Here is a 27,615-nt window from a genome sequence, read left to right as displayed (position 1 = left end):
CCACACATTTCACATGTCTATACCCCACGCAAGAGGCTTTTTACCTGACTTTTGTGTGAACCTCGTGATAATATGGGACAGCTAATCTGCGCTAGCCAAATTGAGGAAACGTCCCGCTCTCTAAAAGCTGTACTAATCCATAAGAGGAAATCGTCACTGTCCAGCGGTGACGGCATCGTTTCTTGAGTTTAACAAGCAGCTACAACAGGAATATAGATCTAATCATTAAAAAAATATATCTTCATGTTTTCCAATGGCTAAGCTTCCGGAAAGAGTTATATAAGATAAGGAATCTTGGTTGTGGTCTTGAAAACCTAAGTGCTGATTCCCTCCTGGAGTTGATTTAGTCATTAGTTACTAGGGAGTTCAAATGGATTCGCAGCTGGATCCGCCCTAAAATAGTCATTTTGACTAAACCTAATTCACTGACCCCGCGATGACTATCAGCCACTCAGTAAGGGCGTCAGCCCTCACCCCTTCGTCATCAAACATCATCTATTAGCCAAAACTGCCAAGTGCTTATTCCTCCAAGAACGGGACCAAAAAAGCCGGGATAAAGCGATCATGTTATAATGATCATAGGCCGACCGGGGCGTCATGCTGTACCCACAAGCAGGATGCGCAGCCCAATAGGTTTTGCCTGCCGCCACCATGTGCTCCAGCCACAACGCTAACATACTCTCGAATGGATAACTACACTTTTTTTTAAATAAGTAGCTGAAGGGTGCACCCATGTTCGCAGCATTCATCGCAGGTAGGAGAACAGATCGGTACCGCAGGGTCTGGGCCGTCTCTTATGGCTCTGAGAGATTGGACTGCACGGGACAGTCGATGTAAGAAGTTCGTCATAGGAGTACAAAGGCCAGGCTGTCGAGCGGGGTTCGATTGAACCTTACTTGGGAGCTTGGCAAACGTTGTCATGGTAGGGAGACCATACCGTATCGACTCAAAAGATTCGGATAACCCTGAGGGTCGAAATAACCATGCAAAGTCTCCATGATTAGATACATACTAGTTTAATGGGGTCAGCAAGCCTGACGCATAACTGTTAAGCATTTACAGATCACTTGTAAGCCAATCAGATACTATAGAACAGAGGTACCAAGACCCACATGGCAATCCGAATCTTTTACGAACAAGCTCGGGAGAAAGTGCTGTTACCGTACACAAGCTTGCAAATCAAATAAATCAAATCAAATCAAATTGGGGTCTAATATGATTGGATTTAGATACCAAAATTGGCGATTTGATTTGATTTATATCGATTTGGATCGTATTTGGATACCTGGATAGCCCCACCTTTCTCCCAAGACGATATGCATTGAGCGGCGGTTCCTATGAGGTCCGCTTTGAGACGCCCTCTCCGCTCTAGCTCGGATGACATGACCGGGACTGAAAAGAGATCAATCGCCGCCGCGAACTCTTCTTCGATACCAACATATTCTTGACTCGGGGCTTGATCATTGCTCACTATCCCGTCACGGCTTATTGCAGACACCCGCCTGATAGAGGATGAGCAAGACGAGCGTCACAAACATATATACAACGCTTATGACGCACTCTGCTAGCGCTTCAGGCACTTCGATGCAATTCCGGTGCTACTTTTATGCGCAACTTTCCAGTGGCTATCCAGTAATACTCAGCTACTAACATATAGCAGTCAAACGGAGTATTGTTCCATACAACCGTCGCTATAGCCTGCGGTCCATTCTCTCTTGGCTGGTGCTCTTACACTTCTGACAGATAATGTAACTTCCACATTACTAGAATCCCTGTATTGCACCGACGTGGGAGATACTCTAAGTCTCCCGCTCATCCCTTGTCGGCTCCATCGACACAGGAGTAGTAGATTGGCCAGTCCACACAGGCGCATACTCCGTCTCACCAGTGACCTTAGCCAAGAGCCTTTCGCGTTCTGTTATACCAGTATTTCGTTGCTTCAGTGTCCGCGCTGCCACGGTGTCAATGATCACCATAGCAATCGTGCTGAGACTATCAGATTCATGTCAATCATTCGCTGGGGTCTCGGATAGTAGGGGACTTGCAGGCCAGTTGCTCCAGCGGCCAACAGAGTCTTGTAAAGACTGCACACCAAGCTGCCTCGCTCGTTCCCCCAGCGTCGGACCGTACATGGCATCAAGATGGTGGGCTTAATGGCATCCACGAGGAGTCCATAACCTACAACCCAGAGAGCCGCAAGAACCGTATTCACGACTGCGCTCGTCTTGGGAACTGGCGAACGAATGGTAATCCAGAGGCCTATCGCACTGTTAGATTTCATGATTGGCTGAATAAGGGCCCCCACATAACCAAAAACGGCCACATCTTGACCGCTAAATTCTGATTGGCTACAGTACTTGGGACCGACAACGAGGTCAGCAATGTTACGATTGGTTACCGTAACAGCGCTATAAGGCTCTATAGGCAGCTGTAAGCACCACTGTAATCGCTCACATAGTGATTATAGCCCGATCTTTTGCCCTGTGGCCTAACGGTTAGGTGCAACCGTTACAAGCAACTTCCAAGACGAATATACCAACAACAAGCTAAAAAGACTTATAGAAGTAAAAATAAGGCAAGATTTTGGGTCTTGGTTTGTACTTTTATATAGTTTTAATACGTTTTACATACATTCTGTGTCTAGTTTGAGTCGAGTAATATGCGATGTTTTTAGTTCAACCTTGGTACAGTAGGGTTATGCGATAATTAGGGGTATATAGTAGTCAGGAATAGAAGAGTAAAGATAGGTGATTAAGTAAAAAGCGGGAATGGGGCCAGTTCCTAACTAGAATACTTGGTAGGTTAAGACTCAGCTATTACTAGTCCTTGCCGGAGACTAAAAGTAACTCAGGTAACAAAACTATCCTAGTCGTCATTACTTACTATCGGCAGAAGAGCATTAGACGACATGTCTAGAGCGGCAGCCTTCTCAGCTTTAACTACTACCCAACCAGGGGGAACACGGCCTTGTATAGTTTCTTCAAAACCATCTAGCAAGGCAACATCAGCGTAGCTCAAAACACTATAATCAAGAAGAAACATACCTTTGCAGACATACAATATTTCAATAACGAAGGGGAGAAAAGTACCGAGTGCCAATACTTGGCCATAAGACCAGTCTGAATCTTCAGAGTTGTATCCACTTTTCTCCAGCAACAACTGCCTCAAGACAGTGATCAATATCAGCATGCACCACATTATTAGGCCTGCAGTCCATATAAAAACCCATTTGGCGGCTCTCCGCTTAGATCGTATAGCCACAGCGGCGCCTGGGCAGTTGCATTTGTCAAATAGACGAGGACCAAGTGTAAAGATAATACCTTCAAGAAGCCATTCCAAGCCAAAGACGAACATGGCACTAAAGGTAAGCAATCTTGCCTTCGTTATGATACCCAAAGAGCAATAAACCTCCCACGGAGAGTTGACGTATTCGAAAGATGCTGTGACGGCAGCCAAAGAGCACAAGACGAGGTACAGAATAAGATTGGTATAGAGAATAATAAGAGGGAAAGGATGCTCCTCGTCGGATGCATCATACATCTCTGCAGGAATCATGGTAAGAAAGAAAAATCCGTAGACGCAGAACACGGCTAGTTGGAAGGCAAGCGTAACCTGGGTGCTTTCACCAAAGGTTTTTCGGCGGGCGATAACCACTATAGCTGCGATATTGATAGTGAAGTTAAGCAGTATACAAGTGTTGATGAAAACGCCGGTTATGGTGTTCTGAAGCTCAAATACCCAGCGCAATTTCCTACTAGGGGTTATTCCTCGACGGTTCAGCCGCATTTTCCAGATGAGAAGCACAGGTAACAGAGTAGAAAGGACGGCCTGTATCCAAGAACTTATCATGACCTTGTGATAGTATCCTGTCAGCTGATGTGTGACGAAGATGGGAGTATTCTGAACATGTACGTACTCCTGGGCCAAGGATATCTGGTACACCACTCCAGCTGATAGACTTGCACACCTGGTCCAGGCAGGCATCAAAGGAAGACCCGATCACGCCCTGGTACAACTTGGAAGCCCTGTTGACTGTGGCATTTTTCATAAAAGTCATATTGGCGCCACCCAGCGTATGATACCAGTCGATCAATTGTCCATCGGTCGGTTGATGTCGCAATGCGACCGGTAGAGCCTGACGAAAGAATACCGCGGCTGCTTTGTCGCTGACTCCTATTTCTTCAGTCAGCCATGTGCGAGCGAAGGCGGCGACGATGCTGCAGTTTCGCGAGAAGTTAAGCTGGTTTATCGGCGGTGCCACCCAGGCGCAGTCGGGGTAATTGATTGTAATGCTCTCGTTGAAATACATAACTGATTCCTAGAAGTGGCAAATTCAGTTGCAAAAAAAGCTGGATCATGGCTGAAGCTAGATTCGAGGACTTCGGTTTGCTTTTGGAGAAAATCTGATCTCCGTTCCTTTACGGGTCCCTGCATATTTGCTCATCATAAGATGCCTTGTCTCTAAGCCACTTTGGCGCAAGGTTTAATAGTGTGGAGCCAAAAAGCCTACCCCAGAGGTTATTGGCTGTTACGCTAGCAACGTTGGGATTTCTTCGACTGGGAACAACCAAGTGACATTGCATATAAGCCACTCAGGCAGAATTGAGTCATTGGTTTATAAAAGGTTGACAAGATCTTTCGTGGTATCCCGCCATGTAAACATGATTGCGATGAGCCTAGAACTACCTCTTTGAGTGGCACAAGCCTACAGAGGGGTCACGACAAGAATGTACAACTAACTAGAATAACTCAAACTGAAGTCACTTCCTTACATATACTAAATTACATGATAATAGAAGTCCTCGCAGATTGGGTTGTTACAAATCGCTACTTCACACACCTTGCAGCCATACCATTTCTGACGTTTTATGTTAGGCACTGTCGAGCCACGACAGTCATAGCTAACTGATTTGTGTCTACCAGTTTTTTGCTAACCCCAAGTGAACCCGCCGCGGCCTGGTGACCAGGCCGTTCTATCTGCCCTGCCGATGGGCCGAGTGGCTAACTAGACGTAGGGGAAGCCCTAACTCGGACTAACTCATCCAGTCTTTACATTCCTATACCTAAAACAATATATCTTACCGGCATTTTAAAACAACTGTGATACATATCTTGATATCTTCCGTTTTACTTATATAAGTCCAAAACTCTCATACCATCTCATACAAACCAATATAACTTCTAGACTAGACTCTGAGGATATCGCCAGCTAAACATACACAAGTACGAGATATCAGAGGTAAGGCAGTGGCTGGTAGATCATGGAACAGGCCGTATCCAAGTGGTATATATAATGGAAAACTCTCCTAATATTAGTTTTCTCCTTCCCCAAACGTAAAGCTGTTGATACGGATATAGGAGATATATTACTATAGTTATAGTTTGAAGATATATTCTACTTAGCTATAGTAGACTGAATCCTGCTTACAGACCTTGTTACCTTGTAACCGTTAAAGGATATGACCTCAGAGCATATATCGTATGTTATTTTATTTCTTATCAAAAGTAATACATCGGTTGCTAAGTGACTCAGCGGCAGCCTGCAGAAAAGCAGGCTGGCTAAGCTTATAGGTGGGTATATATAAAGGCATTGCATTAGTTATCTATTAGCATCAGATATCTTATGGTCATATTAGCAGTTAAAACGTAATATGCACTAGCAGCGACTTGCGCCTTGCTGGCCTACGTCTTCCGTAGGACAGCGGAGGGTTATTTGGCATAATTTGCGTGGAGTTCAAGCTAGTCATTTGATGGGAATTCAGCTAAGACGCATTAAGAGAAGCTAAACTTAAGCTTATGCTAAAACAAGGTGGCCGTCTAGCGCCACAATATCATTACCTGCTACTCTATGGATGCTATTCCCTACTACAGCTTCGATCACTCTGTTAACTAGCTTCCGTTCTGACGAACGGGATTCATCTGTCTGCGCCTGTGGCTATGTGGCCTATTAATACTTTCTTTGCATCTAGTATCCCCATGTTCAGCCCCAAGTGGCTCATAGCTCTAAGCTTATACAGTGGCTAAGCTTCACTCTATCCAGGTGCTTGTTAAACTATAACTCTTTCCTATACCCAGAATTGGAGTAGAAAGACATCGATCTTCATCCCTGTTATCCTAGAGGCTATCATCACAAAGCAGAAGCACCCAGCCTCTACTACATACAGTTCAGTTTCAAATACTCATTAACAATACTAAACTCTATCCCGACTTCACAGTTACATCAATCACCATGCTCTTCAAGACAATCCTCGCTACAACTGTCGCGGCTTCCTTGGCTCTCGCTGCTCCTCTCGAAGCGCGCAATGTCACATCATCCTACTTTACTCCCTCAAACACCTGGCAGTACTCTGTCAATGATGGCGCCATCACATCCGCTTCAAGCCTTGTCGAGGTTTACAAGAGCACCGGCAACGGCGGCAAGGATCAGTCAGCCCTTGTGACATTTACCTACCCCGCCGCCGCCAAGGGCAAGCAGTGTCAGTTGGAGTTCCACCTCCCTGCCAACGCCAATCCTGCTGGCAGCAAGAAAATCGATGTATTCAGCAGCAGTAAGCCGGCTCCAGGTCCTACCAGCGGCTGGGGTCCTGGAAATCATCGCAACAGCCACATCGGTCGCCTCTCGGTCGTCGCTGGAGGAGCTGCCACTTGGGATGCCACTTATGGGCCCTCTCTTGCCGTCAAGACACCTTGTAAGGCGCCTGGTACGGTGGAAGCATTTGAGCTAGTGGGAGTCTGGGACTTTGACTCAATTAACTGGAACCCTTCTTCGGAGTATGGGCCTCGAATTGTCTATTAGCTAGTTCAGTCCAGCGCTTTGAATAGTTATTGTAAATATATAGATAATCAGTATAACTATACTGGAATCTGATAAGACAAACTTCTTATCTAAGCTACTGATTGGGTACTCTGGACAGGCCACCCTTGTCGGCTGAAGAATACTAGTTCCAGAGCCTACAGTTAGATTTAATAATAAAGTGTACTTCCGACATTTAATTAAAAGGAAAAGCATTCTATTATTTTCCTAGGGTTACATTTTACCGACTTACAAGTTTCTATAGAGATTGAATCGCTTGTTGTAGTCAAACTAGAGTTCGTCGGTTGCCCCATGTCATGCTAGCGCCGTTTCATTTCTCACCAAAAATAATTCGTCGGTTGCCAAACGACGCGGAGCATAGTTCCTAGGGCATTGTTCAAGAGCACGCGGGCATATGTGCCAGCATCAGTCATCTGGCAGATGTTTTGCAGATTTCCTGCCAGTCCCGGGTATTCCAACACGCGGCTTACAATTTCGATGTGAGCATCGCCGACATATTTGGGACCATGGCACGCGGCAGTTGGCTTTGCTACGCCTCGGACCATCATCGAGATAGCGACCTGGCTGGAGCAATCACTTCTTTACGCGCCACTCACGTCTGTCTCACGCCGACGCTTCTAGCTCAGCTTCTCCCTACAGATGTTCCCAGCTTGAGATACGTTCCTGTGGGAGGTGAAAGTCTCAATAAAGCAGATGTAGTAACCTGGGCAGGCAGAGTCTCCCTGAACCATATTTACGGCACTACCGAATCTACAATTTGGTGCACGCTCAATAATGACCTGCACCAGCAGTCTGATCCTACCAATATTGGACGGTCGTTTGGTTGCATTACCTGGATCACGAGTCCTACAGACCATGACCAACTCGTGCCGGTTAGTGCTATCGGTGAACTCCTGATTGAAGGGCCAATTCTCGCACGCGGCTACCTTAACGAGGAGGCCACTCAGAAGTCCTTTATTCGCGACCCACGTTGGCTCAAGACTTTTCGAACTGATGAAAATGCCCGATTCTACAAAATCGGGGACCTTGTGCGGTATGGAACAGACGGATCAATTCAGTTCATTGGCCGCAAGGACACGCAGGTCAAGTTGCAATAGTCGAGATCGAATATCATATGAGACAATTCTTGCTACCCTCTGCCCAAGTAGTGGCTGCTGCAATTGGGTCGGAGGACAGCGGAAAGGAACCTGATCTGGCCGCGTTTATATGTATGTCGGCTCTCGGTGGTAAATCTGATGCCACTAAGGCAGGGGTTGCACCAAAGGTGAGTAAACCTGCTCTAGATGTAGCACCTTTGCGCGCTCAGCTTGCCGAGTTGCTCCCGGCGTATATGGTGCCATCGGTATATATCCCGGTAGAAAAGATGCCAAAGACGGCATCCGGAAAAACGGATCAGAAGAAGCTTAAAGAGCTTGCCCTAAATTGTATTCTCTGATTATGAAATTTTAGACTGGCATTACATTTATCTCCAGTTAGGCTGTGAGTGGCTACACTTAATCGCGAAAAGCTCAGGGCAGAATTCGATTCATGGAACACGTGCCACGATCGTGTCACGACCCTGCAACTGTTCCAACGTTCCCAATTTTGCAATCCCAAGTCGCGATATTCCACGACCATTCTACGATTTAAAAACGGCGCTAACGCCTACTTGGGTAGGGCCTAGAGACCGGCCCCCCTTAGCTTTGCATCCCTCCACAAGTTCCGTGCCGCAAGCACGGGGGGTCCATTGACTAGGCAAAGGGGCTGCTGACAGGGAAAACCCCGGTACCTCATATTTGCAGGATTTCCACCAAAAAATAGGTACCGAATTTTCATCGGTTAGTAACATAGGTCAACCCGGAGCAACCCCTCCATTTGCATGTACGGGGAAAATGGATCACAACTATAACACCACAACATACGGTCAAAATCAGGTATGTTATTCATCTTTTAGCATAACAAAGGCGCCCTAACTGACTTCTATAGTATCTTCAATTAATGATTCATCATCTTCTTGTGTTTCTGGACTCCCTGAAAATGGAGTTTCCTCTTTATTTTCCTCTTCTTCTTCAATTTCCAAGCTATCATCTTCAAGGGACAACTTTTTCTGTTTTCCATAGCGTTTTTCAGTATCATAGACAAGGAATTCAACTGCATCTTGTACCACAGTGAAGTTATAGTTAAAAGGAAGAAGGAAAGGAGGATTCCAATAGAAAGGGAAGATTTTGGGAATAGCTTCTTGCTCTGCATCTCTTGCTTGCTTAGCTAGCAGCTTAGAATTCTTCATTTTAGCGTGCATCTCTCGGTGGGCACTATATCTCGTAGCAAGCAGCTCTGTAGACTTGATACACAGCTCGGATTGAGTCTTCGTGAAGAATTCACTCGCTGTGAATAGCTTCACATCTTGAGAGTATATAGGTTGACTCTTATACTGCTGAGAAGGGTGATATTCCTTTAGAGATGACCGCAGTATCTTCCTCACAGAGGAAAGCCAACGCCGTAGATATACAGCTTCGTCCCTGACTTCCTTGTTATGATAACGCCGGGCCTCTGCATTCTGATTTGCCCGCCTGTGGTGTTGATCCTTTGCGACACGGAGTCTGGCATCATAAACCGTAATTGGCCCGTAATTGGCTATGACAAGAGTTCCATCTTCCCGTTCCTGACGTCGTGGGCTCTTCTCCTTAAGGCGGTGCATTTCCTGAGTGGCTGTGATGCCGTTCAGGGCGAGGGTTGTGTGTGCTTTCCTCACTTTATCGTGTACGTGTAACACACTCGGCGTCAGAGGCATGCCCGAAGATATTGAACATTCAATACGAAGGGCCACATAATCCTCGTATTGCTTGATCTGCCGTAGATTGAGCTCGGGTGTGTTGACATCGTTCCAGATAACCCTTGGAGGTGTGGAGGACATCATTGGAATCCCCTCATCGCGGCGAGTAGAATGGTGTACTTCTTGAGAGGCTTCCCCAACTTCGTCACAAGCTGAATCATCGTTATCGTCGCTGCTGTGGTTGGAAGAGCACCCCGGCGTGATATAGCCGGGAAGGTCACGTTCAGCGACCTCCAAAGAGAGGGATGAAAGAGGGTTGACCATACGGTCTAATACGACTGAGGGATTGAGAGGATAGATGCCGGTTTTTACCCATGATGAGATGATAGTACTTTTCTTAGTAGCTTTGCGGCGAATCTCCTGTAAATGAAACATAAAGTCAGCTTTATTGAAGTCCGTAGCCCCGTAAGCGATTTCCCTGAGTAAGGCTTCTTGATGCCAATGCTTATATGTGCTGAATAGCCCAACATCCAACGGCTGAAGCATATGTGTCAGATGAGGAGGAAAGGGATATAAGATAACTTCTGCTTCCTTTGCTTTATGATATAACTCTTTGGTGAAATGACTCTCACATCCGTCAAGAAGAACTACCCGTTTTTCCGATCCATTTTGAGGCCGGGAAAGTCTCTTAAAGTGATCGAAGAAGTCTTGTGCCGATACATCGTCGATAAATCCTTTTGGTGTTGTAATAATCGTAGCTTCATCATCAAGGTCGTTATCAACCCAACGGGAGGGAATCTGTACGCCGGGCATGATGATAAACGGGGCAATTATCTCTCCTTCTGCAGATATTGACTCTGTGACTGTAACACTAATAGTTGTGTGTGCATCAGTCAGTATTGGGTTATCAATCTCTGTGAAAGTCCATATTATGATACCGTTCATAAGATATCCTATCATAAAGCTGGTCTTATTGAAATTCCATACATTTGCAAAGTTGATATCGTTCTCTTGGACAAATCGCGTCCATTTTGTGAACTATTCTTCGATATTTGCTTGATCTGACATAGCCTTACGATTTGCAGCAAGAGTACGACTCTTTCTTCTGTGAAAGACTTCGTGATAGCGCCTTAGGAAGCGGCGAGCCCAGAATCTTGAGGCATGAGGCTGACGATCTCTAGCCTTGAGCATAGAGTTGGCGTACTGACAAAGTGTGCGTTGTTGTATGTGATGATCTTGTGTTATCCTCCTCCAACACTAAGCGAGAATAGCTTTCTCTTCTTCCCTGCTAAACAAAGTCCTATTGCCGCCGTTATCTCTGACTGGATGTGAGCCGTGACATCTTCCAAGAAGTCTCTTATAACCGACTTTCTATGTGCGTGCAGCGGCAGAGATAGATATGTAAAAACCCTCTTTATATAACGCTCTTGCGGCGATAGTGCGGTCTTTAATGTTATGCTTTATGAAGCGGCGGAAGTTAGGTAAACCGGTCTCAGAATTAATAAACATTTGCTCTGCTGATAATGCAGGTTCTAGGCTTTCGAATGATGTATCCATCATGTCAATTGAAGCAATACTGCGATAGTTGTAAGCGATCGAAAATGAATTAGTGATGTGGTGATGTCGACACCTGCCGTGGTGTTATGATAGATGAATAATTGTGGGCATCATAGGTGCAGAAAACGGGGACTTGCGGGTAAACAAGCTACAAAGATTGGGCGGGTTTCACCGCAAAATTGAGGTACCTTTTTTTTCCCTGTCAGCAGCCCCTTTGCCCGGTCAGTGCACCCCCCGTGCTAGTGGCACGGATACCGAAGGTCGTAACGAAAGCACGGGGGGCCGATCTCTAGGCCCTACCCAAGTAGTCGTGGGGACGAAAAGAGTAACTTATTTCCTGAGAGCCCATAAGGCTGCAATTCGTACTACCTCTACCCTTTCAGGACTATAGATCGCGCTTTGAAAAGCATCTTTTTTTTTCGGGGGGGGGGGGGGGGGGGGGGGACATATTTTGCATTATTATAAATGGTTAAAGCCATAGATTGATTAATCACAAGATTATCTGACGGCCCCGAATAAGAATGGTTTTCTTCTCAGATTAGACAATTACAGTGAGACGGTTTTCATGCTCTTCCCTTAATATGAATCTCTCTCCCTGTGTACGTCATGACATAAAGTATCTGTCCCTTCTCTTGTTCAGTATAATCGCAATATTTTCTTCCAACTCGAGGATGCGATCCCTTGCTATATCTAATACTTGCCCTCTGCTCAGGACCTGTCCAAGATTGGCTGTCGTATCCCCGTCAGCAAGACTACGTGCCTGTGCTGCTGGCAGAACTGCGAGAAGCCTTTCAAACTGTGTCTTGAGTCGGATACGGTAATGTTTCTCGACAAGGTTATGGCTTTCTCGGGCGTGTGCTTGATTGCTAGGAGCTGCGCTACGACGCTTTCGGTTCTTCGATTTGCGCGATGCTGATCGAAGTTGAACGTCGGGAACAGGAAATGAAATATCCTTGCTAGGGTACTGTTGATTCGACGGGCTGCTCTCCTCTTGAGGAGGAGTCAAGGGCCTGCTCGTCACCCTCCCCGGCGGTTGTGTGCTGGCAACGTGGCAGATATAGTCAAAGTTCATCTCAGGATTTGGTTGGCAGACTAAAGAGAGATCGGCTTGTAATAAATCAGAAAGTCCAGAGGATCCAAATATGTTGAAACAATACTCAGAAGTCAAACATTCATCCATATTCGATATATGGTTCTTGATAGTGGCTGTTGTCAAGACAACGTAAGTAGTGGTTCTTTATGTTAGCTTTTGAAGTAACTCACCCTGCGCAGATGAGGAATCAGGAGGCGTCTGTAGATAATTATCAGTGCACTGGCCATTTAAAGTCGGAGTAAGGAAACACGTGATGCGCTAATACCCAACAAATACATTACCGGTTGTAAATGGTGGACTGCAAGAAACTTACTTGAAACTGGGATTCATCAAACCCTTGGACAAAGGTGTCAAGGGTACCATCAACCTCCACAGAAGCCATTTGAGCGCTACGGTCAGTGGTTCAAGTCGGTTGGGAATTTAGATGAATTTGTCAAGAGGAATAGAGAATGATTTAGAATGTTTTGTTGCAATACTTTACGATATCCAGGAGCAACGAACATTGGACAAAGGAATGCTACCATTATATTTTATGGCTTACTCCCAGCGGGAATTTCAGGGCCAATAACTGACTACATATAAAGATGGTGGCGAATCGTATGTCTTATCGATTGATGTGAGGAAGTCTAGATCGATCGTATGCCTTGACGGTCGGGCACCTCCACGTCTTCGGGAATTTGTCTACCCATTGATTAGTTATCAGAGTAAAGACAACCTCATGGGGGGACCGGGCTTGGCTGCCGACTCCGGGCCGGTCCCCAGGGTTGGTCGACCAAGCCTGGTCTGGAAGGCAGTCTAGACCGGTCCATCTTTAGCTGAAGTCTGGTGCGTCAGATGGAGTGTCATCACCATTACACCTTGAGTAGGGGGATAACATTATTTGCTGCTAGCCTATTAACTTTGATCAAACGTATTGACAACAACTTTGGCAAAAGCAGCTGAGCAGGCGGTACTTCTTATCATGGTACCACGAACTGGATTGCTGACATTCGTACTGTATGCGGCTTATCGCAAAAGATGCCGTGGTTATTTGAAAGTGTGTTGTCAGAATTCGACCACTAAAAGCCACTTTCCAAAACCACCACGTAATAATCATGTGATCGATGAAGAGGAGATGCCCGGCAACATGGAACAGGCCGGGAGGCGCGTCAAGCTTTGCGAATGCCCTTCTGGCCGTCATCTGACTCTCATTGGCATAATCCCTAATTTTTCAGCCATCAAAATTGATTATGAATCGTGTCAAATTCAACTGTAAATGATTGATTCAACCTGTTCATATTGTCGTCTTTTCTTACTATCTAGACCGTATAGCCTCCGCTAATGAACAAAAAGACGACACTTGTCTAGAAATTTAAACAGTTTTCTATTAACACTCTAATTCTCCTCTCACCTGATCCCGTTCCTCTCCCTGACACAGCACGCAATATAACCCTCTTCTCTGCGTTCGTTGTCACGACACCGCCAGATTACCTCTCGTTTACAGTCCGCCGCCACCGCCTTCTACGAGTGGCGTACAGTGTCGAGAAATCGATATGCACTAGTGACTGTTTCCGCAGACTAAGGATCTCACTTCTACGATTTGCATTAACGTATTTGATAAGCAGAACTTATCATGGGGTCATTGTGCGGAGTAATTTCGGGAAATCGTATGTGATTACACAACTACCACCTGATAAGTGCCCGGCGCCGCGCAGGCGAATAACTCGATGTTTTATAGCCCAATCGAGGCCATTCCGGGGCTGGGGGACTGCTACGCTCCGGCGGTGTGTTTGGTTCAAGAGCAGCGCCGTATAGGCTACCGGGCGCCGAGATATTTGCGTGTGCAGCGCCTGGAAGGAATGGGGAGGCTAGGCTTCACTGCAAGGACTACGAGATAGCAATGCACTGATCCTGCGGCTCTTTAATCTTTAAAAATACGTCCTTTAAGTAGATAGATACACACAGGCTAGTTATCGTCATACAAATATATAAAGATCCTACTTGGCGGCCGGTTTACTGTCGACGAGGGGCGGTCCGCCTCCTCCCTAGCCGAGTCCGGCGCCCTCGATGGCCATGGCCCTGGCTCCGAATCGGCCTTGGTTCCGGCCCCGGGCCTGCGCCATCGGGCACGGGGGTCCCTACCTGTACCCGTATCTGGCCCTGGCCCCGCCGGCGGCGCTGTTTGAGCTCGTCGACGAGCCGGTTCAAGCTCCGACCAGCGCGTAAGAGCTCTAGCTCTGCAACGGCCTCTTCCTCATTCTTACCGGACGCCGTACGGGCCACGAGCTCGTCCCATATCCCCTTCCGGCGACAGAACTGCACCCTGACCCCGTTCCACGGGCGCCAGCGGGTTCCCCACGTCTCTTCCAGCACCCGTACAGCCGGCTGACCTGCAATCCCTTCCTCCCACTCCTTCCAGACGTCCCGCACTGTAAAGACCTTGGCCAGGGCTGCAACGACAGGCATATATGGTGCTAGAGGCTCTGGAGCCAGAGCTGGAACCGGAGCCGGAGCTGTATTAAAGTTCAAGGTAGGAGCTATCGACGGCGCCAGCGACACTGCTGGCCCGGCCCCAAAGTGGCCGGTAAAGGTGATAGGTACCTTGCCCTGAAAGAGGGCATCGAGGCCGCCCTGAATTCCTTCTAGCCGGGCCTCTAGCCGGATGGCCAGCCGCTGGCTATTCTGTAAGACGGCCTCGCGCGTGCTATCTGATACGCCGCTTAGCTCTGGCAGCGCGCGTTGTACGAGCAAGCTTAACGGCTCCGTAGCCCCTACCGCGTCGGAGCGAACGGCGACGGCAAACTCATCCCATTCGGACCCGTTAAAAGGGGCGTAGGCTAAGAAGGGTAGCGACGGGTAGCGAGGCTGAAATACGGCCAGGTCCTGTAACAGTACTAGGCGCAGGCGCCGCATAAGCTTAAGGAAGCCGTCGGCGGCTAGGTCGTCGTCGTCGAGGCCGCCTTCTGCCCAGCATTGCCGGCGCGCGCGAGGAAGTAGTCCCCCGGTGACGCCGAGAAACCGGCGACAATACGCATAAACTGGCGTGGTAGGTGCGTAAGATAGGCCTGGCAGAGCACGCTCTGGTTCCAGCGGCCGGCCTGCGAGATCTGGGCGAGCGACGTGCCGTGGGTCTCCGCGTCCTGGGCGCCTACCCTGCGCGGGAGGTGCGTCTTCTTTGACGCCATAAGGCCAGCAGCACCGAAGATACGCCAGGTCTCTTGTAGCTGCGTCGGGTACGAGAGCTCCTGCTCGCGGTCCCGTCCGACAAGAACCTTGATCTGATACCAGTCCTGGCGGCGCCGGAAGGACGGGGACAGCTCGCCGGCGACGTGCCAGCGCCAGAAGAAGAGCTGTGCTAAGGCCCCTTGTGTACAGAACAAGGGGTCCTTATGCCGGAGGGCACCCATGAACTCTTTCTTTGCCGTCTTGTTTAGCTTGCCGTCTCGCAAAAGGGTAACGAGGCAGCCACAGGGGGTCGGGCCTTCTGAAGACGGATAGTAGAGTAGAGACAGGTCTGCAAGCTTCATCGTACGGCGGTTTTCCCCCCGTAAGAGGCAGTAGTGGCCGAATAGGAGGTCGACTCGCGTACGGAGGTTTTGCGGCATGTATGCGGCCCCGCTGAGAAGGAGATCCTGGACCCGGAGCCATTCGTCGGGTGAATAGCCGGCCTGGATCCCGTCAGTCCCGCGGTCTTTAAAGGAGGCGCGGTCGTGCTTCCCCCGCTGCCGGCCGCGTTGCTCAAGGAAGCCTCGTACGGCGGCGCCCCGGGGGTTTTCCGTGTTTGCTTTGTCGTGGGCTACCTGGAGCCGCCAGAGCTCGATAACGGCCGCGATATAGGCTTCGATAGTGCCCCTCGTAAGCAGAGATCCTTCGGCAAGGTCTGCTGCAGCCAGCGCAAGGGCCGTGGGTGGCACGTAGCCCTCGCGGTCGTCCGCGAGCAGCTCGGCGGCCTCGGCCAGGGGAACCTCGTTGGTTGGGTTCGCTAGGTGTCGACTGCATAAGGAGACGGCGAAAGCAATGTCGGGTCTCGTCCCCAGCATGAGATACATCAGGGACCCAATCGCCTTGGCATACCACTCTTTGAGTTTGTCCGCTGCCTTGTAGTCAGGGCCTGGTTCTCCGAACTTGCTAGTTGAAACTGGTGTGGCATTGGGAGCGCACTGGTCTATTCTAAAGTCTCTAAGTACTTTCTCAAGGTAGGTCATCTATGACAAGAAGATTGATCGGGTGGCTCTGTCTCTTCTTACGGACATGCCCAGGTAGTATTTGCATGGGCCCAGGTCTGTTATCTTGAACTTATTGCACAGATCTTACTTGACCGCCACGATCTCGTCCTTGGAGGGCCCGGCAATAAGTAGATCGTCTATATAGACCGCAATGAACGTGTGACCTTTTACAAAGACTCCCATATCTGAAAGTAAAGGCTTGAACCTAAGCGTCTTAAGGAAGGTTGACAGAGTCTTATACCACACTCTTGGTGCTTGCTTTAGTCTGTACAATGCTTTTAAGAGCTTACACACTCTGCCACTACCATCGTTAAATCCTTTGGGTTGCTGGACGTATATCTCCTTATTTACAAGGCCATAGAGGAATACTATCTTAACGTCTATTTGTTCCCGTTCTAAATCAAGCGCTGCCGCAATGGCGAATATCATCTTATAGCTTATCAGCTTAACAACAGAGGCGAAGGTTTCGTTGAAGTTAATTCCTTCCCTTTGCTCGAATCCTCTTACGACAAATCGCGCTTTGTACCGTAGAACTTACCCATTTTCTCCTCTTTTGAGCTTAAGCACCCATTTGCCTCGAAGGGCCTTTTATCCTGGGGGAAGCGTGACTAATGTCTAGACACTATTCTTAACCAGAGATCCGTGTTTATTCTTCAATCCTCCCCACTAGAGTTTTCCATGTATACCCTGCGTGGCTTCCTTGAAGGTTCTTGGCTTGGATTGATTAATATTGCGAGCGACTAGACACAGTTGTTCTGCAACTGTTCCTAGGAAGGCGAAGTTTGTGCTAGCGAGTATGTATCTCGATGGCAGCTGTCCCCTGGTTGATCTTTCGGGTAGCCAAGACTCTGTATGCTCCTCTGTTTCTTCTGATGATACTTCGCGCTCGTCTGTGGCAATATGAATACTTGATCTGGTTGACTCTTGGTCTGGGTCCCATCCTGTATCTCCCACTGGGGGCTCATCCGGCGTTGTCTCTCCACGGCCTGTTTCCCCGCTTCTGTTTGCCTCTCTTGACGCGATCGGAAGGGGCAACGGCTCTAGAACGATGATATTTTCCACATCGCCATCCTCTTCTTCCACTACTTGTCGTCGTTGCGATGGTCCTTGGTCACTTATTTAATGCGTGAGATTGTTGAGTGTTAGATTGACATTTTTGATGTTTTTAGAGAAGGCAACATTATTAGATACAAAGACTTGTCCCCTTTTGTTAAGGAGTATATAGTTTGTACTGCCCTAATAGCTGAGAAGCTGATAGGGAATGCTCTTTGACTGCATCTTCTTTCGTTTAGAGGATGGAAGTAGAACCTATCCTCGTGAGCTAAGAACTTGTAGGTGGCCGAGGTTAGGAACATCTCCATACTAGGCTTGGTATGGAGTAGTGGAAATGCTTGCCGTAGGACAGAGGTTTCGGATGCAGTTTACTGCCTTGAGGAAGTATGGCTACTACTTCAAAGCATGTCTGGATTTAAGCAATGTCGGTGTGAGTTTTTCTAGGATAATTTGATTGAGAACTTTAGCTAATCCATTTTGTTCGTGTTGTTTAGTTCCTGTGTAGGAGAGTTTGATTTCTCTGTCCCGGCATAGTTGGGTCAGGCTGTGGCTTCGATTCTCTCCCCCTTGGTCGAGGTGCACGAAGTGACATCGTCTTTCCGGTCTCTCGAACTGTTGCAACAGGTGATAGAAATACTCTTCAAACTCTGACCGTTCTTTGACTGGGTACACCCAGGACATTTGAGTAAAGTTATCAATAAAGCAAACCCAGTACCTGCTGCCGTCTACTCCCACTTCTGGGAATGGTCCGGCAATATCCGCATGAATACACTCCAGAGGGTAAGTGCCTTTCTTGATCGGTCGAATGTAAGGATATTCCCTGAGTTTGCCTTGCATACAGGCTCCACATGGGTTTGATGTAGAATCATCCGGTCGAATTCCAGTAGACATATTCATTAGTCTCTTGATATTCCTGTCTCCCAAATGTGCGAGTCGTTCGTGCCAAAGGTGCAGTCGAGGATCTCCCACCGAAAAGGAGGCCAAACGGTTTCAAAATGATCTTTCTCAGCTTCGTCGACCACATAGACACCTGAGATTCTTGTCGCAGTGAGGACGACTTTTCCCTTGTTTGTGACCACTGCCTTTCCATTTCGGAAGACAACCTCTGCGCCCTTCTTCTCTAGTGCTGACACGGACAAGAGGTTAGAGTGTCCTTCTGGAACATATAGAGCGCTATCAAGGGTAACGTTATGTGACCCCTTAGGCCCTTGCACACGGAGACAGTACGTTCCACATCCTCCTGGCATGACTTTTGCGTCCGCAATGCCGTTAATGGGTAATCCATGGTACTTTTGAAGGACTGTAAAGTCCTCGTGTCGGCAGAAAATATGCGAGGAGGCGCCACTATCCAAGACGTGGATCCGTTCGAGGGCCCGAACTTGGAGGGATGCCTGGAGACCAGACGGTCCGAATGACAAGCCAATCAATGGTGGAAAATTGATTGATTGAATGGTTAGGAATAAGGTTGAGGGATTTATGTCACGTTCGCTTGTCTGTCACGCTCGCTTATCAAATACGTTATACTATTTTAGGAACACTTTTTATTTAATTTTTAGCTAATTTATTTAAGCTTTGGAATGCTATAGGGTAAGCTATTATTAGCTGCACAGTATGCTGGCCAACTCGCTTGTGAACTTGTTGAACAGGTGCTGGGGCCTCACGTGCAAGCAGGGATATTTTAAGATTACAGCCGGAATGGTAAAACCTCTAAGGGGAAGAACTCAACAGAACACAACATGAACACACCAATTCACATCAATGAACCGAATACACGTAATGTCTAACAGATTTGAGTGTTTTCCATACGGATCACTTGGCATATAAGCATATAACACAAACGCGCGCAACCTTATTTCAAGCTTTTCTGCCCGAGCGAATAACCTGTTGGTCGGTTGAAGAAACAAATCATGCTTTCGCGTCGTGGCCGGTTAAACTCGAGTCTTGTCCTTAAGGCATACAACTGAGTGGTATAACAGGATGCCCACTCCGCTAAACCTGTCTCCACATGCAAGATGCAAGACTTGATTATAAACGTACCTCCACAGTATATCTCGTATACATAGCTAGCAGGATAGACGATTGTGATGATCAAGCCGTCAAGATGAGAGAAGAATCGCCGACCGTACCACCATTAGGGTTGTATAGCAATATGAGTACGGACCGTTAATCATTATTATAATTGTACTCTGTCTATTGGTAGCGTCATTCTGTCATGACGCTATTCAAGGTGGCTCAATCTCCGTTGGATGATTTCAACATCTTGAACATAACTCAAGAGCTACCGGTACCCCTAGAACGACGCCGTGCGCGTACAGAAGACGATGCGATGCATTGGGGAGTTGTAACCCAAAAAACACCACGTGTTGACCTTTTCCCTCAGTCTTGCCCCAATCTACAAGCAGTTCAAGCGGCCTACTGATGATCCTTGAAAACGCTGGGGAGTAGCATCTACGATGACCTGCTTATACTTAGCTGCTGATCATGTGCCGTTCATCGAGACCGGGACGTACTGGAAGTATTTCTGAAGCTTGGGGGCTTATCAAGTGCCCAGAAAGTGAATTTGATTACATTTTTTGTCTCACGATTTTCGCCATACATTCTTGCTACATACGTATCGAACAGACCGGTACAGCTGGGAAGGGAAGACATGTGACGGAGATGGCTTGTAACACGGAACCAACAGAGATCCTTTTGCACAAACAGAACACACATAGCACGTATACAGTCCATTGAGCCCTATTTCGCCAACGTATTCAAAGCGTTAATTTTGGTCGGATATGCTGATACATCGTTCTGCCGCGTAATCTGGCAGGTGCCATTGGGTTGCGGCAAGAGTCATGAATGAATTTCTCATCAAATTCTAGAAGATGGCGCTAATTCTGCTATAACTTAGTTTTAACCACGAAATTGTGAGTGACCAGCGAACGACAGAGCGGCCACGAACTTGACTACTTTCTAGTGTGATAACACCGCAACGAGGGCATAAAACAAGAGGGAGAAAGTATTTCCGATGTTCCTGTCGGGAGTGGTGACTACAAAAAGGGTGTATAAGCCGATATAATGACATGCACTCATTTAGGTGCATAGTTGGAAGTAGATGGGCTGCTGGATACACACATAAACAATACACACACCAATTTATGGAAAAGTTATTTGAAAACGACACGGCAGTCATAAGATCTTATAAAGTAGGCGAGGGCCATAATAGATACCACTTTTTGCTCTTTGCTCCTAAGTCTAGTCTCACTTTCACTAATGGCGTCGTTCTGGTTCTTTTGTGACGGTCAGAACACCGCTGTAATTTCCGTCTTTGATACCGCCCATCGGCCCTCAGCATACAGTAGTCTTAGACTAATGGCCCACAATGTCTGTTTAGTAGCCACGACGGTTTCAACTCCGATATGCGCTTCTTCATATCCTGTAATTCTTTTGATAGATGTCTGGCGAAGCTCAGCTCAGCTCAACATGGTTTAATCAGAGAACTGAGGGGTCCTACCGTAGTCGAACTCTCAATGAGCACCGTATTTGGAAGCTCTTCCTCGTCGTGTTGTCCGTCTAACACCTTTCCGGTCGCCTGCAAGAATCGGACGATGAGGCCGTAAATGGATTTCATTTGTGCTGATAATGTCTTTCGCAAGAGGCCATGATACGCTGCGACGGAAGTAAGGCCCATCTTTTATCCAATGACGCGCTTGACGATGGCGGCTTCCCCGGTCAAAGCGCTAGGACTCAGAGTTGACCGATTCGGCCCATGGGTGGACAAGCAGAAATTCTATCAGTAAACTGCATATCTCAATAAGAAGCAAAGCTCCTCTGAAGCGACACTTTCACACAGTATTAGACTAAGAGGTAAACCGGAAATCTGCTGAAAACTTTGAGGGACCATGGGCCACTTCTCTCGGTCATACCCAACCGCGACGCAGAGCCTATGGGCTCTCAGAAGGTAGTAACAGCTTCATTAGTTATCCAGCCAAATTCTTGTATGAGCACGACTTTGTTCATCTGTACCTGGGTCACTAGATTGAATGATTATAGCGGTTTAATTCCAAAGCTCAAATGTATCGATAGATCGTTATTTTCATTGATTTTAGCACCTACAGGTGACCACGACGGAGGCTTATGCCGGTCAAAGGGATACGCATTGTTATGGATCAGCTACTCGTGAACCTTCGCTTGCCTCTGTGACTTGTCAGCCATTGGTGGGATAAAGCACCAGGATAAGCTAAGATCGGCTTTGATAGAGAATATGTAAGACGGCGTCAAGATGCATACACTTTCGGCTGTCATGAGCCACAGCTTATCTGCGGTAGGGCCGAGGGTAAGTGGGCTGCAATTCGTACCTGCCCCACCTTTCCTCTGCTATTGCTCATGTTTGTTGCATTTCAATTGGCTGCAACCCCTCCCGGTACTGTGTTGCAGCCTTATGGGCTCGCAGGAGATAACTATTCATGCACGTGGAGTCAATCAAGTGGAGCAGTATACCCAGCCGAGGCTTACGCCGGTCAAAGGGATGGCTCGACGGTTGACCCGAGTCGCCGGGAAGGGGGGTCTAAGAGAGGGGTTGGCAGTATTTCAGTGCCGAGTCTGATTTCGACTACGTCTTGGAACTCAATATGCGCCACAATTAAGTTACTAGGAAGATAGTTTAGAAGATGCTATGAATTTTGGTACAGAGTAGACCCTATCTTAAATATCAATCGGCCCAACGTCATCCAGGTCACACACGGTATTTCATTTCGGAATTCATACTTGCAGTGCTTGGGGACTGAAAAGGTTTGGCATTGGAAATCGGGAGGAGCTGTGCATCGAGAGTGAGCATGTCCAAATCAGCCCACCTCCACACAGACGCGCAGTGCAGCCATGCCTTTTAGGACTTTTATCCAATCTTGGGCTGAGGGAATGTAGACCTCCTGGAACTATGAAGTTCGTGTTTTAAATGTTCCTCTAGATCATGGGGTGACATTTCGGAGGTAGTTGAACTGTGGCGTCCAATCGCAATGAGTTATTCCTCGTCATTCATTTCCTCGGCGCCGAAGAATGACCTGTTGTCAACGTAATCATACAGATTAGCTGTAATTCTCAACAGGGGTAGCATCGGTGTCGCGGAAGCCAGCGAAAGCGGTGAACTGCCTTCCGCCTCGGCTCCGACCCTACAGCAACGGTTCATCGATCACCGTTCACCGATCGACAGCGGTATCCCTCACCGTCAGTACGAAGACCTCACGGTAGTACGCTATCTTTCAGACTACCCCTGCGTATTACAATTTGCAGCCTGCGTCTTAACATCCCACACCCTCCATGGCTTATTCTTCCTGTCTGAGGGATTCAGAACTTGGTGAATTCCATATGACCGGAAGCCGGAGTGCCTTGTTGATCCACCTTCAAGCCTAAGGATTTATTGCAAAGCAACATACTTCGTGATTTGCAGCCACTCACGTGCCTATACAAAATTTATGGATCGGGAGCGGGGTTGCGCGGCGTCTCGATTCTTTTATACGCATAAGGATGGCGATGCGTCTTATGAGACGCGCGCGCTACCGACAGCGTCCAAAAGACTGGGTCAAACTTGTAGTGGGCGGTGACGAGCATGTAACTCTTCCCTGACCGTCGGTATCTCGAAACAGAGGCTGCATGTCTAGTTCCCCAGGCCCCAGAATATGGCAGATCGCCTTGGCCCGGGTTTGCTAGCAATAGTTCTGGACGAAGCCGAGTAGAAGATCATCGAGACCGTACATCAACTCCATCATCACCCCAGGTACCGGCTAGTTTCAACCACCAAGGTCATTTAATAAACTGATGAAAGTGGTTAAGGGCAGTACATTGGATACGTGTTCCAGGCGGACTGCTGCTGCTGATGATGCGGCATGTAGGGGTTAGAATAGGGAGTGCCGGGATGCAGCGGTGGATTATTGAGGTCGAACCTAGCGTCTAGATATTGAGCGTGACTAACCTCCTCATCATACCTCGTGTCGGGTACAGGAAAGTCTTGAGATACTGTATCGTGGTGGCACACGTCGTCATATTCCGTCTTAATAACGTCCTTGTCACACACAGCGCCGATGCTTGAGGAGCTGGTGTTGGAGGGGAGGATCGAGGCGGGTACGCTGATTGGGATATAGCCAGTGTTGTAGTCGGCTGATGATGCTGGGGTCGAGTCGTTGGAGGGGATGAGGCAGGAGACGGTGCTCGCCAAGGATTCGCAGTTGTGAGATAAAGGAATGTATTGTTGGCTGTAGTCGGGGAGGGAGTTGTAATCACCGGGAAATGGTGATCCGCGAGGGCTAGGAATGGCATCGCTATCAGTTTTGGGGTTGCCATCGTAGACTGTTGACGTCAAGAGCTCGTCTGGCAATGAGAGCTGTTGTGGAGTTAGACCTGGTGCAGAGTAAGATGACGAAGTCATTGACTCCCTCATGATCTCCTTGAGTTGAATTAGCTCTTTCTCGATTGCCTTGTTGCGGCGCAACAACTCTTGGACAGTCTGGTCACGGCTCTGCTTGCTCCTGAGCCCCGCCAACTCGCGCTCTAACCGCTCGATATGCTCTTTGGTGCGGGCGCGGATCGCCCGCCGGGCCTCTCGATCCTTGGCTCTTTTGCGGGCGAGTTGTACGGGAGTCAGGGTAGAAACATTTCTTGTGCCTGAATAATGTCGTGTTAGTATGGCAGGGGTATGTTGTCCTGCTTTGCATTGCGTTGTTCCTGTTCACAATAATGCTCCGGAGATCCACGACATGAGAACATACCCTTTCGCTTGGACTTGACAGGCTCTGCTGATAATGGTCGGACCATGTTATTTGTGTATGATGAAGCGAGAAGTAGACAAAAGGTTGGCGGTAGGCTGACCTAGCGGCGTTAAATATACCGGTACCAGTTTTCTTTTGGTCTGTCTCTTGGTCAGTGTCTGTGCATGCGTCTCTGGCTCTTCTCTCTAATTCGTAAAGTTACCTGCCGCCGATAGTAGACCAGTAGTAGCCTCCACGCCCCAAGTCACCAAGACAGGTGTGCAAAAGAGAGTGTGAATTCGACGCACCTCGAAAATCTTTCCTTCAACCCTTGGAGAGACGTCCCAAAGCCTCTACTCCTCCCTATGTCTCAGTCAGTGTGTCCGTGGCGCAATCTTTGGCATCGGGTTAAGACTAGCTTCAGCGATGGTATGCACCCCAAGAAAAACGCCTCTCAAAATCAAGGAGGGAGAACGCCACGCAACAGCGCCACGCAGTATGCGAGGCCGATTCATCGTTGCTCCTCCCGACTACAATACAATACAATACCATACAATACAATACAATTTATTACGACCGACGGCTTATTGTGGCCGAAAGGGCACTAGTTACTAATGCTTACATACATTGCCTTATTTTTGTCCTCACACACACACACACACACACACACACACACACACACACACACACAAGTCTATTACGCCCGGTAGGCCAACGCCCAAAGGGCTCTGAAGCTAAAAATACATACATCTCGCTAGTTATTGCCTTGCTCTCGCCAAGCCCATATGGTTCTTGTCTTGTTCTTTCCAGCCTGATCATCGCTTATCTCCTTAATCCCCGTAATTGTTAGTAATAGTAGGTCAACTTGAAGCCCAATTCCTCCAAGTGTTCAGTTTCCTATCTTCGGCGGCTGAAGCGGTGCCTGCTTCTGGTTCTCTAGGGTAGTAGTTGTCGGTAGGTATAATTTTATGGTCGATAGGGTAGTAGTAATGTTATTGTCATCTCTGTTCCAGGCGACCTGTGGCAATCGCGAAACGGATTGTGGCTTGTACTGCTTCCATGTTCGGTGTCCACTTTTATCCCTCTGATGTAGCTTTACCCCCCAAATGAAAGGAGAGGTTACCGCGCTTTTCCTCTGCACATTAAAGCATCATCTCCTTGCGCTGTACTATCCATTTTATACATCGGAAGAGGAAGTGCTCTACTGTTTCTTTTGCTTGCCCGCATGGGCATTCATCGGTTACTGCTGCTCCGATTTGATACAGGTAGCCATTTAGTTGTGCCATCCCGGTTCTGAGTTGTGCCAGCACGCTGGCTTCCTTCCACGGTAGCTGATCGTACAATAACCGAGTATGTTTACCAGGCAGAGCTGAGTTGACCTTTCTCGAATGTCTGCCAACTCCGTCTGGTAGTTCCCTCTCCCTTTGTAGATTTGCTCTCGTTCGACTAAGGATTGTCGTCTTTGCTTTGCTTGCTCCTGGGTTGATTCCAGAGTGCTTTTTGGCAAGATGGGTGAGTGGAAGCTTCGCTAGCCAAGCATGCGTGTTGACATTTCTGACAAATAACAATCCAATATTGAGAAAGAAGCATAAACGGGTATATAGGGTTAGAAAGGCCGACCTTGGTTAATGGCTCGAGTGTCATGGTATGACGAATCAGTGCTGTAGACAACGAATGATAGTTGCTAGCTAGATGTTACATTGGTCGCGATAAAACCTGGTAAATCAGTGTCAGAACTTGACGCGTTGCCATTAAAGTGTTGTCTTGCATGAACGTGTAGCCAAGCACTAATTACAAACCCATATCAACCCCCTGTTGAGTTCCACTCGATCCCAACTCTGGACCATTTTGGAAATTCAATTCTACTCCCTGTAAAGTGGGGTAAAATAAATCAATTGTACAACAATTGATTTTGGACTGTAGCACTACGATCCGGTCCAAGTATGGTGCGCGGTGTGTTGAAGAACAAACAAGTATAAGTACGCGAACGAAGGGAAAACAAGGGGGCATGACAATCGTCTCCAGAGGCAGGATTGAGGTAGGTCATTTGCCTGTGTTGCGTACTAGCCCGTCGGTGAGGTGTGGGGTAAATGTGGCGAGTCTGGAGCTGGCTCAGCCCAGTAAGCAGCATTAACATAGATTAAATAAAATTGATGACTTGTTAAGGACGTGATTCTCCGTGTACAGGCGGATTGCTCTAGTCCAAACACGGTTGCTCATGTACAGCTTCCTAAGTGAGGTAGTGGGGAATCCCGGCTTATAAAGATTGGGTCCCAGAGTTTTATGAAACCTTGCCACCACATCAGAATAACCAGAAAGGAGACCTTTTCCCTCTTTGGTTATACAGTATGGAACTAAATTTATACACTTCCGACCGTTATAACGTGTACGTTCCTATCTTTAACTGGGTTTGGTCCATGCCTCGTACCGGAACCTTGTCACAGGAGTAATGTGATTGGTCATCACTGAGTTAGGTCTAGATTGCAAAAATTGGTTTCCATCAGTGTCATCCCTCATGCACAGTCGTTGAGGCTTGTTAGACCAGACGTTAGCCAGATAAAATGTGACATTCTCATCGCCGTTTCTGCGGGTCTCATGTGCATTCTCGGTTCTCGATTTGAGACATCCCGGCTGTCATAAAGCTTATTGGGAGGTCAGTTTCTTTGAGTGCAGATCTTCGCTGAAGCTAGTCCTAACCCCAGTCATCTAAGATTGCGATAGATCGACCACAAAAAGGATATTAAAATGATGGTGTAGACATTGGGAGGAGTCGAGGCCTTTGGAAGTCTCCCTAAGGGTTAAAGGCGGGGCTTTTGAGGCGCGTCAAACTCACACATCCTCCCTTGCACAGCATTCTTGGAGGCTTGGGACACGGAGGATACTACTAGTCTACCATCACCGTGCAGGTGGCTTTACACCTGGAGAAGAGAGGCACACGCATAACAACAGAAGAAGAAAAGGATGTATATTTAATACCGCTGACCCCAACTGTCATCACTTCCAGTCGGCTCTCTGCCTCTTCATACACAATCAAATGATCCAATCATTATCGAAAGAGTCCGCGAACCCCAAGCGAAAGAGTAAGTTACCTATTCTCTCTGTCCGTTCTTTTAGTCTGATGCTATGGGATCTCCGATACACTATATTCAATAGAAATAAATCGAAGAGAAGGAAGGCAACTCATCATTACGATACTAATATAGCGTTGTTCAGAGACCAGAAGGGTTTCTACCCTTACTCCCGAACAGCTCGCTCGCAAGAGAGCCAACGATCGAGAGGCCCAGAGGACGATACGTATCCGCACCAAAGAACACATCGAGCGGCTAGAGCGCGAGCTAGCGGAGCTCAAGAGCAACCAAGGTCGTGACCAGACCATCGAAGATTTAATACGCCGTAACACGGCAATCGAGAGAGAGCTG

At 47.8% G+C, this 27,615-nt stretch overlaps 7 protein-coding genes across 7 annotated transcripts; 3 read left to right on the top strand and 4 right to left on the bottom strand.

The window, feature by feature from the left end:
* Nucleotides 1-1,718: 1,718 nt before the first annotated feature.
* On the bottom strand, nucleotides 1,719-2,281 carry B0J16DRAFT_393561 (uncharacterized protein; the record flags this gene model as incomplete). The annotated part of the gene is made up of 2 exons (XM_046132065.1): nucleotides 1,719-1,992; nucleotides 2,070-2,281. The coding sequence occupies 2 exons, from the start codon at nucleotides 2,279-2,281 to the stop codon at nucleotides 1,800-1,802; spliced, it is 405 nt and encodes a 134-aa protein (XP_045977236.1). The 3' UTR covers nucleotides 1,719-1,799.
* A 516-nt stretch (nucleotides 2,282-2,797) lies between these two features.
* On the bottom strand, nucleotides 2,798-4,384 carry B0J16DRAFT_419428 (uncharacterized protein). Its single transcript, XM_046133830.1, has 3 exons — nucleotides 3,917-4,384; nucleotides 3,045-3,852; nucleotides 2,798-2,990 (listed from the first exon to the last, which is right to left on the bottom strand). Exons 1-3 carry the CDS (start codon nucleotides 4,307-4,309, stop codon nucleotides 2,866-2,868), a joined length of 1,326 nt encoding a protein of 441 aa, XP_045977235.1. The 5' UTR covers nucleotides 4,310-4,384; the 3' UTR covers nucleotides 2,798-2,865.
* A 1,845-nt stretch (nucleotides 4,385-6,229) lies between these two features.
* B0J16DRAFT_325769 (uncharacterized protein) lies at nucleotides 6,230-6,796 on the top strand (the record flags this gene model as incomplete). Its single annotated transcript, XM_046125903.1, has 1 exon — nucleotides 6,230-6,796. The coding sequence occupies one exon, from the start codon at nucleotides 6,230-6,232 to the stop codon at nucleotides 6,794-6,796; it is 567 nt and encodes a 188-aa protein (XP_045977234.1).
* Nucleotides 6,797-7,320: 524 nt separating this feature from the next.
* Nucleotides 7,321-7,911, top strand: B0J16DRAFT_325768 (uncharacterized protein; the record flags this gene model as incomplete). The annotated part of the gene is made up of 1 exon (XM_046125902.1): nucleotides 7,321-7,911. The coding sequence occupies one exon, from the start codon at nucleotides 7,321-7,323 to the stop codon at nucleotides 7,909-7,911; it is 591 nt and encodes a 196-aa protein (XP_045977233.1).
* A 3,550-nt stretch (nucleotides 7,912-11,461) lies between these two features.
* Nucleotides 11,462-12,762, bottom strand: B0J16DRAFT_351776 (uncharacterized protein). The gene is given in 4 exon segments (XM_046129225.1): nucleotides 11,462-11,554; nucleotides 11,568-12,329; nucleotides 12,387-12,414; nucleotides 12,530-12,762. 3 exon segments carry the CDS (start codon nucleotides 12,596-12,598, stop codon nucleotides 11,728-11,730), a joined length of 699 nt encoding a protein of 232 aa, XP_045977232.1. The 5' UTR covers nucleotides 12,599-12,762; the 3' UTR covers nucleotides 11,462-11,554; nucleotides 11,568-11,727.
* Nucleotides 12,763-23,280: 10,518 nt separating this feature from the next.
* Nucleotides 23,281-24,263, bottom strand: B0J16DRAFT_390179 (uncharacterized protein; the record flags this gene model as incomplete). Its single annotated transcript, XM_046131850.1, has 2 exons — nucleotides 23,281-24,113; nucleotides 24,218-24,263. 2 exons carry the CDS (start codon nucleotides 24,261-24,263, stop codon nucleotides 23,281-23,283), a joined length of 879 nt encoding a protein of 292 aa, XP_045977231.1.
* Nucleotides 24,264-27,092: 2,829 nt separating this feature from the next.
* On the top strand, nucleotides 27,093-27,552 carry B0J16DRAFT_49229 (uncharacterized protein; the record flags this gene model as incomplete). Its single annotated transcript, XM_046133935.1, has 2 exons — nucleotides 27,093-27,276; nucleotides 27,410-27,552. Coding segments are annotated over 2 exons (327 nt in total), but the record flags the coding sequence as incomplete, so codon positions are not given.
* Between the last annotated feature and the right edge of the window lie 63 nt (nucleotides 27,553-27,615).

The sequence above is a fragment of the Fusarium flagelliforme genome (assembly GCF_020744385.1).
Source record: "Fusarium flagelliforme strain FIESC 12 MPI-CAGE-AA-0113 chromosome Unknown B0J16scaffold_11, whole genome shotgun sequence".
NCBI lineage: Eukaryota > Fungi > Ascomycota > Sordariomycetes > Hypocreales > Nectriaceae > Fusarium > Fusarium flagelliforme.
This window is presented reverse-complemented; position numbering and strand designations above follow the sequence as displayed.